At 39.4% G+C, this 9328-nt stretch overlaps 1 protein-coding gene across 1 annotated transcript; it reads right to left on the reverse strand.

Annotated features, from left to right (window-relative positions):
* Positions 1–458: 458 nt before the first annotated feature.
* On the reverse strand, positions 459–8497 carry LOC135495732 (low-density lipoprotein receptor-related protein 12-like). The gene is made up of 10 exons (XM_064784611.1): positions 8030–8497; positions 7616–7663; positions 7106–7250; positions 6513–6718; positions 5459–5596; positions 4928–5059; positions 4270–4656; positions 3686–3916; positions 3343–3468; positions 459–3156 (listed from the first exon to the last, which is right to left on the reverse strand). Exons 1-10 carry the CDS (start codon positions 8157–8159, stop codon positions 2186–2188), a joined length of 2514 nt encoding a protein of 837 aa, XP_064640681.1. The 5' UTR covers positions 8160–8497; the 3' UTR covers positions 459–2185.
* Between the last annotated feature and the right edge of the window lie 831 nt (positions 8498–9328).

The following is a 9328-nucleotide window of genomic DNA, read 5'->3' on the forward strand; positions in this document are numbered from 1 at the left end:
GAACCTAGACATTGTCATGACCTCCAGACCAAGACATTGTCATGTTGCAGCCCACAGACTTGTTCATCAAGACACTGCGCAAGTGACAGATCCTGTATATGTCCGGACAATATCACGACCAACAGATCCTGTGAACTGCGGAATATTTTTAGCTATTGGCACAACACAATGAAACCGTCCACCTATTATCAGAAGGGGTGTCGTTTCTCATTGATTGTCTGAGGCAATGATAGGTGGTTGTGGGGTACGTCTTATCAAAGTCACAATTGGTTGAATCTTGTCAAAGACATTGTCACAATCTGCTGGACAGGTCATATAAAAGTCACTATCTGCTGGATGGTGACAAAGACATTGCCACAATCTGCTGGATAGGTTTCAAATGAAAGTCACAGATTCGCAAAACAGAGGCATGAAATTCAGTGTTTACAGTCTTAACAACAAGTGAAAACTCGTTTATAATACATAAGCTCTTTATTGCAAATTCTCTTTATATACATAATTATACAGCTATCTACAGGAATGACGTTTCTTCTGTCCCCTTATTCACAAGGGACAACTGTGACCAAAATGGCATTTATTCCTTTATGTTCTTTCAAATTAAAAAAGAGTCATCTTCAATTACCGATAATCCTCCGTAGTAGTGCAGCACTTGACAGGGTTGAGCAACTACACACACATGATGTTGGGCAAATCAGATTTAGTGCATTGTTCTTTTAATTCAACGAATTATAAAGTAATAAATGCCCTTTTGGTCACAGCGGTCCGTTGTGATAGAGGCAGCAGCTGACATACATATACCATACACATGACATACAGAATCAAGGATACGTTTTTGTCATGTTTTCACACCCTCTCTGCTCAAAGTTTCTTGTGTGTAGGCAATTTCTCGTCCCCTTAAATCCTGAACTATCTCAAGTTTGACAATACGAAAAGAAATGCAAAATATTGTTTTCTCCTGTTCCTAACAGTGAAGTGCATTTTTTATAAAATTCAAGCTGGAAATATTGAGTTCATGCATTCGATTTAACAATATCAATATAATTTCAACAAGCAACTTACAGCAATAAAATTATTTGAATGAAATCTTACACCTTGGTATACATAATAAATCATAAAATACATGATTACTGAATAGTCAGTAATCGGTCATAAGTAATTTTATAACTCAGGGTCGTATTTAACTTTTTGGTCTGCTTGTTGAGCAGACATCAGGCCGTTGCGGCTCTTCAAATATTATACTACAATTTACATAAAACACCCTATGGACCGATTTCATTCCTTACCGACGTGTTCTCAAATTCTATCCTATTTACATATCAATAATTCATAATGCAACGCAAACCAACCGAAATATTTTTAATTCCCAACTCAAGTAGGAAGGGTGATCCCAAAAGTCACTCTTGAAATTGGGATTTAATGAATTTTAGCACCTTTAAATGATAATATGTACTGGTAAGCTGTTAAATATTCCTCTTTCTCTTCTTTCTTATCACCAACAAAACGGCTGGGAAAAGTTGTCAATATTTTGCCTCAAACAGCTCATTCCTGGTCAAGTTTGTCAGAATCTGGCAACGAAGCCATTTTTAGATTCTTTGTACTTTATGGAGCTTCGTTTAAATGTTGCATTTTCTGCCCCAAAATCACCAAAAGTTTGAGTGCCGTTTTCTTGTGAAATAAACTATAGGTCGATCAGTTTTGAAAAACCTCAGTTATACCAAATCTGTTTTATGTTCTGTATCTTTTATATAATATAGGCATAACAGCATATTGCATAACTAAAGAATAATCTTCAAATTCCAACATCATCTCGGTTTTTTTCTTCTTACCCCATTTTATCCCGGCTGATCAGTACTGCCCCCACTCACTCTGTATCAACAAAGGATGGTGTGTCCACAATCCGTGGTGGAGGCCAATGATGGGGTGATATGAACAAAGACAAGTAGGTACAAGTACCACAAGTTCTTTACCAAAAATATACTATTCCTGTACATTGATTTGTCATGGCCTATTAGCTATGCTAAAATACCAGTTGAAAAATACCACAAACATACTGTCTAGATGCTATTTAGCCAGTTAAAGGGCGCCTGTCCTAGAGGCTTATATCACATGCAATAGGCCTATGTGAAACAGACTCATCTTAACTGGCCAAATAACACATACACAGTAAATCATTGAGAAAATACAGCTAAACCTTTGGCAAATTTTGTACATCATCTATTTCACCAACAGCGGTGTCAGGTGAAGTGTCAGTGTCCCTAGCAGTGTCCATGTCCCCTGGGTGCGGTTCAAGCCCTTGGTCAGGTTCAACTGAAGCTTGAAGGCACGAAGCAGAGAGAGTCATTCCGTCATCCTCTGGTCGTTCAGTTCTGGAACCACCAGACACCTCCACCTCAGTATTAACATCACCACTGGATCCGAATACATCCAACAGCGAATCATCATCGGTTTCTGCAGAATCACAGTATGAATTTCTTGAACACGAAGATTCACCATTACAAGGGGGATTCTCATTAGCATCAGCCGCAAGGTCTGGGTTGCTGGTGCTAACAATTTCCCGCGTCCACTGCACTGTCGTTCCAGACGACGATGCAGACGATATATCTATACATGACGTCAAATTTGGCGACAGTTCTTCGTCTAGCTCTCGGTCATACGTTGCATTGGATGGGCCAGGTTCGGACGAATCAATTACGATGAGAGATGAATCACTTGAGGAAACAGTTATATCACTGGTATTGCTCGGCCTCCGAGGTGACTCTACCTGAGCTTCTTCCGCATCGGCGTTTTGATTGATTGTAATAACTGCTATCCCAGCATTATCATTTTCTTCATCGCCACTAGATGGCACTAAAAGATCAACATCAGAACCACTCCTTGATCTGTTGCCACGGAGATGGTTTCCGGCTGATCGAACTGATGCAATGAATTCACTGAACGGTCGGGATGTCCTCATGGCCTCTGTGTAAGTCGGCGGTGCCTGTCGTCGCATGAATTCTGCCTGAATGCGCGACATTGGAGTCTCATACCTTGACCCACCATGGTGCTCGTGGAAACGGACAGAAAACAGTCGGATGATACAGCCGATTGCTATGACGAGGAGCAAAGCACAAACGAGAGAGCCAACAACTGCTGCCAAGATGACACGCACAGACGGAACTGAAAACAAAATTGGGAACAGTTTCAGTCATAGAATAAAAATACAAAACATTGTTCTTTCTTTTAAACATAATACCAGTAACTTGATTGATAAGGAATACCATGACGGCTTGGTGCATGAAATGATGAAAATTAAGCAATGACACCGACTTGGTGTAAAAGATGAAGCTGGGGAAGTCATCTTACCTGCACAGTAAAGTTCATCACTATTGTCACCACAGTCATCCCGACCATCACACAGCCATGACTCGTAAATACAACGGAAATTCTGACAAAGAAATGTGCCATTGTTGGTATTGCAGACATCAGGAGCTGAAAAGTAATAAAAACAATACAGGGCAAGCTGAATAAGTTTTGGTGCACAGTGAAACAGAGTGCTTCATACACCACAAATGCACAAGTAGGGCTGATCCCCCTCTGCAAGCTAGCCTCTTGTTTACACGTAATACACAATGGTGTGTATGCCCCTATTAGAGGGTCTGAGAAGTCGTACGACATGAACTGATACATAGTAACATTCTATACTAACTGCAATTCATTTCATCTTTATTATCAAAGCACACGCCCATGCCATCACAGTGCTCCGACTCTGTGTAGCACTGATTGCTTGAACCACATGGAAACTTCATCAAGTCACACTTATCACAACCCCTCTCATCTGCTCCATGGCGTGGACAGTCCCAGAGGCCGTCACATTTATCGATTGGATTGTAGCAGTCTTCTTCATTATCGCATTTACTTTGACTTGGTAAGCAGGTGCCTGAAAAGAAGCATAAGACAACTTTAGGAAGGTAAAGAAAGCTCCTATGACAAGCAGAAGTTTACAGGCTCAATTTGTGGCCCCCGCAGCACAATAATACCTCAATATTATACTGATTACGGTGAATTCATGAACCGAAAACTTCTCCCAAGAGAGATCTCGAACATTCTGTCTCTAACTGGGACAGAGATCTGTCTCTAACTGGGATAGAGAACTCAGTCTCCGACTACCCTCATAACATCCACCTGTGACTGGTCTGAAGACGTTTCCCCGACTGGCATGGAGATGCCACTATCAAGAGACTTACCTCTCGTTAAACTCACGCTACTATAACAGACTTATAGATGACTAACCTTTTTGTTGAAAAGACATGTTGAAGCCCCTCTTGAGCATATCCATCACATCCAACCCAGCATGGAACTTAATCAACACCCGGTTAGATGATGACTCAACAGTTTTAGGTGGCTTGTGGTAGAAGCTGTATCGTCCAATCATTCCATCCATTCCATTTGGACCATTGAAAAACGTGATTGAATCTCCAGAATCTGTTTCAATGTCAGAACCAGAAGTCGGCGCCAAATCAAAAGCAACGAAGCGGAACTGCACAACATGACCTGGGTTAACATGCACTGTCCAGTTGCAATTGATATTTTTAGGGTATGTTGATTTGCGGTCATACAAAGGCGAGGTGATGTGACCCAGCTGTTTGTTGAACACTTCTCCACACACAGATGCATGTTCTGGAAAATAAAGTAACATAACGTCAACAGAAATTATTATCATCCTTTTTGCCATCATGGTCCTTTTTCAGCTTTAGCCTCATTCAACTGACTGTTGGGAGCCGGGCATTTTGGTTCCTTGAAACCAGAGATACAGACCAGGGTTCTCGACAGAATCACACAGCAAACATTCTGTCTTTGTTGAAATAAGGCATTCTGAATTTCTCTCTTTTGAAAATCCCCACATTTTGGCTCAAGAGCTTGACTTGCGATAAATGCGTATTGGTCATACCACAATTTTGTTCATCTGATCCATCAAAGCAGTTCTGTTTTCCATCACATCTATTAGAATTTGAGAAGCACTCCATCTTCCAATTCTCAATGGACTTGCACAGGAACTGTCCAGTACCACACTCAGACCCATCTGAAAGGATGAGGAACACAGTCTTATAAACAGTACTGCCTATGGAAGGGCAAGAGAATATGGGACAGCTTGCCAGAGAAAGACATCATTGCCTCGACCATGGTCAGACACTTGCTAAAACAACGTAACCCGCTGCAACAGAGGTTGGTATGACATTATAGACAATCTTGTGATGTCACAAACACAAATGGGCCCATAGTAGCTATATGCGACTTACAATCTAGGTTTTTTTCTCCATCATTCACTTTAGAGCAAGAGACAAAGGTAATATTTTTTGTGTTAAATTTCTTTTTCAGGTGTATTTCTCCATCATTCACATTACAACATGTGACAAAACAATTTTGGGGTATTGCAGAATCAAATATTACAATAGGAATGGATGGGACTAAAGTCACCTACTGTAATGAGTGGGGCAGCGAATTTCATCAGAATTATCGCCACACTCTGACAGGCCGTTACACGTCCAATTCTTCAAAATACACTTTGAATTTACACACAAGAATTGATCTCCCAGGCAATTTTGAGCTGGCACAGGACCTGCAGACAGTAAAAAAATATACACTGTACATGAATAAGAAGAAAACCCCAATATTTAAGTAAATGATAAATAGATATGTATCTTCTATTGCAAATACCAGAAATTTGGTTATGTTGGAAGAATTCCAAGTGAAGGAACTTTTCTGAAAACCATTAAACCATTTTTTTCTATTTTTATCTGCGGAACATGAGTGCCTAACGTGAACATGAAAAAAAATTATCACTTCGTATTTACAGTAATAATTTTGCAATATTTCGGAACAAAGTTTAGAAACTGATGTTAATTTTTTGACAACACATCTCTGATAATAAACCACTAAGCTGAAGTGCCTGCCAGAACTATTCAGTACATGCATGACACCATTACTATCACAAGTAATTTGGACTGTTAAGTCCATATAACTACCCATCCATTGTATGCTGCACATTGTATGTAATGTGCATTTATTTCTCCAAGTAGGTCACTAGGTTGACAAGAATTGTTCAAAATCTTTCAAGAACTAACCAAATAAAACCAGAAAATTATTCAAGTTGTTTAGTTTTTTTTAAAAGGTGTAAATTGTACAAGGAAGTACAGTAAAAGGAATTCATGACGTAGCATATGACATTCAGAAAAGGTATGCACATGACATGCATTTGTGTTGTATATCATATACAGTGCTGATATTATACCGTCATCAAAATGAGAACATTGTGGTCACATGCATTTATCAGGTTTACAATACATGTAAATATTAGGTGACGCAATCCTGAATAACTCCTAAAATATAAATCTTACTAAATTTCAGCCTCATGTTATGGAAGCTGAAATCAATTCCTTTTGTTTCCAGTTTGTTTGATCTCATTGCCTGCTTAAATTATTGCCCAACAAGTGCAACCAACTCAAAAGCAATGCTTTGTCTCTCGTTTTACTTACTTGAAACAAATTCCAAATCAAAGCCTTTTCCTGGCGTGGACGTATTGGTTGTAAAGAACCTGATCCAGACAAGTTCATGATTTGACGTATATGGTGCAACGGTTGCTGCGCCAGCTCTCCCACACATTATTCTCTGCGGTGATGGTCCAATAGCAAGGTAACTGCCACAGCTGTCTCCCAACTTAGGGATCTCAAGCAAGTTGAACCTGGTAGAAAACAACAACTGATTAAAAGATGGAAGAGAAACAAAGCATTCATTGGATTTACTCATAATTGAGTGTAAATTAAGAAAAGATTTCAGCCTTCAACAGAACATCAAACATATCTTAAGCTTATCAGATTTTGTGAACGGTTTCAATATGAACAAACATTACTTTAGCAAGAATGGATAATCCTGATTGTGCAATTAAGTTTCCAACCAATGGACACAACATCCTTTTGCTGTAAACCCCATGGACAAACATTATTACTGTCCACTTTTGTTTCACCTGCAGTGCAGAAAGTATGGGAGGCTCTCGAGGTGGGTCTTGAGTTGAGGATTGTATGTACATTGTGAAAATATGACCTTTTATTTGAAAATTTGTTTTACTTACATGATTGTGATATTGGACCCTGGCCTCAAATAAATGGACCAAAGATAACATTTATTTGGTTCAAAATAATTTGGAAATCCAGGACTTGTGATCCTTCCAGACTGAACAGACTTATCATAGATCTTATTCGTGCAGTGGATGTAATCTGGAGAAGAGAGAGTTCTTTTAGTCTTAAGAAAAAACAGGCATTACTCTGAGACAAAAAAATTTTTCATCAAAAATGAACCCTCCAAGGATAACACTGAACCACTCTATGGATGGAACAGAGCCAGGGCATGTAGGATGCCTTAAGAATAGCTGACCAAGCAAAGTGGACAAGTCATGAGCAGTACCATGGAGTGATCATTGATATCCAACACTGCCTTTGTAACTGTAGGGTTACACATGTAATACTACTAGTTGAAATTTCGAACTTTGGATGTACATGTATATTCAGCCTTGCAGTTTCCATAACAGTACAACTACAAGTACGAACTACAAATATCCCGCAGAAAGGACTCTTCAACACACCTGTACTGTCTTTCATGGCACTAGCCATCACTGGACCCGATATCATTGCTGCAAGGGAAAAATGTAAATGAGACATCATTTATCAGACATGTCAAAATATGAATAAAAGATTACTGGTAAGCTGATATGATGCAGACATATTTTTCTGATAACAAGAAACTGGACAATTGAAGTCTCTCTATCAAGATTCTCATTTCAGTAGTCTTTTTATCTTAAGAGAGAAATGAATTATCCTAGAATTGATAACACTGTCTCAGACTCAATGACCGACAACATCATTTTCATTTGCCTGTGAGTGGTTGGTTGCGACTTGTTGATTGGTGCTCAGGGATGTAGAACGTGAATGAAACTGAATCTAAAAATATAAATCATACACTCGGCTATAAGATTAAGAAAACATTATGACTGACTTACCAACAAAAATAAGAATATGAACACTCCCATGTCTCAGGACACTACCACCAACATGGCAGGTGGTAAATCGTCTCCATATCGCCACCGCCCCCGATATCCACAAAACCAAGCAAAATGAATGGAACGCCATACTATGTTACAGCTCACTGTCGTCAGATTAGTTCAGAGATACAATATCACTATCAGGAAGTTTTCTTCATGGTCAACTGATATGGTGACTGAGTGAAGATAGGAAACAGGAATTTTTTACTTTCTGTTTTTGTACAGAAAATTAGACCATAGTAAATGGTCAAATTACTTCTCTGTTTGGCCAAGGAGTTTATTCATCATGGTCTCTAGTTAATGTTCAACCGAAGAAATATTCAAATATCAAATTGTATGAGCGATTTAGGGTGGAGAACAATAAGGATTCGCCTCAAAAATAGGTTTTCCTCTTCATGTTGTTACTCAACTCCGCCATGTTGACAAGGTTCTGACCAGTATTCGGTCGTTTCGCTCCCTGATCTTTTCGCCCCCAGCCGTTTCGGAGATGACTTCAGAGGACTTTTGCCAAAGTGACAGCCACTACTCTCGTCTAAGCTTAACGCATCGAGGGGGGGGGGGGGGGCATTCAAATCGGCAGTACTTGTATGTGTCAAATTGACCGACTAATGTCTGTTGGTACTATATATACATAGGCCTACCCCTCGAAGACAGTCACAACCCTACCATTTTTTGCTCCAACGTAAAACAGCCACCCTGACCCTTTTCCTTGGATTGAGCTAAGTTCTCTCTGACATGCATCAGCTGGACGTCATCCCAGTACCAGGACGAGTAAAGCCGGCTGGTAACTACTATTCAGATATTGGACATTGTAGCAGCTGCAGACATCGGATTGGGCCATATGTAGACTAGGCCTGTGGTCTGCTGGTATGACCCATATTTTGGGTATTGTAAAATTGTTATGACAAATATATTAAAAAAACTCTTACATTAGAATATTAATTAGTGAAAGCGGTATCTATCGATAAAATCAAGATCACTTTCAGGTTGATATTTCTTGAGATGAAAACGAAAGAGCATATCAGTGAAGGCACATTAGCAAAACCAAAATATTGATCTTTCAGAAATTAGTTAGGTATCAAACTTTCGTTTATTTGCTCAACGTTTGTGAAGTAGTCGTGATCCCGTAATAGACGAACGCCAAATACTCGTAGCACAGTGACATGTGCATATCTTTGCTAATTTTGACTATTTTGCTATACAGCCATGTATATGCAACATAGTTAAATGCATGCATGCCATGGTGACCAATGTTGA

This window comes from Lineus longissimus, chromosome 11, assembly GCF_910592395.1.
Source record: "Lineus longissimus chromosome 11, tnLinLong1.2, whole genome shotgun sequence".
In the NCBI taxonomy this organism is placed as follows: Eukaryota; Metazoa; Nemertea; class Pilidiophora; order Heteronemertea; family Lineidae; genus Lineus; species Lineus longissimus.

What these genes read in the sequence shown, in the direction of transcription:
- LOC135495732 (XM_064784611.1), bottom strand. Translation starts at nt 8,159, where the DNA reads ATGGCGTTCCATTCATTTTGCTTGGTTTTGTGGATATCGGGGGCGGTG. An exon ending in TCATATTCTTATTTTTGTTG is followed by an intron (nt 7,664 to 8,029) that starts GTAAGTCAGTCA and finishes TTTCCCTTGCAG; the next exon opens with CAATGATATCGGGTCCAGTG. An exon ending in CATGTCTTTTCAACAAAAAG is followed by an intron (nt 3,917 to 4,269) that starts GTTAGTCATCTA and finishes GCTTCTTTTCAG; the next exon opens with GCACCTGCTTACCAAGTCAA.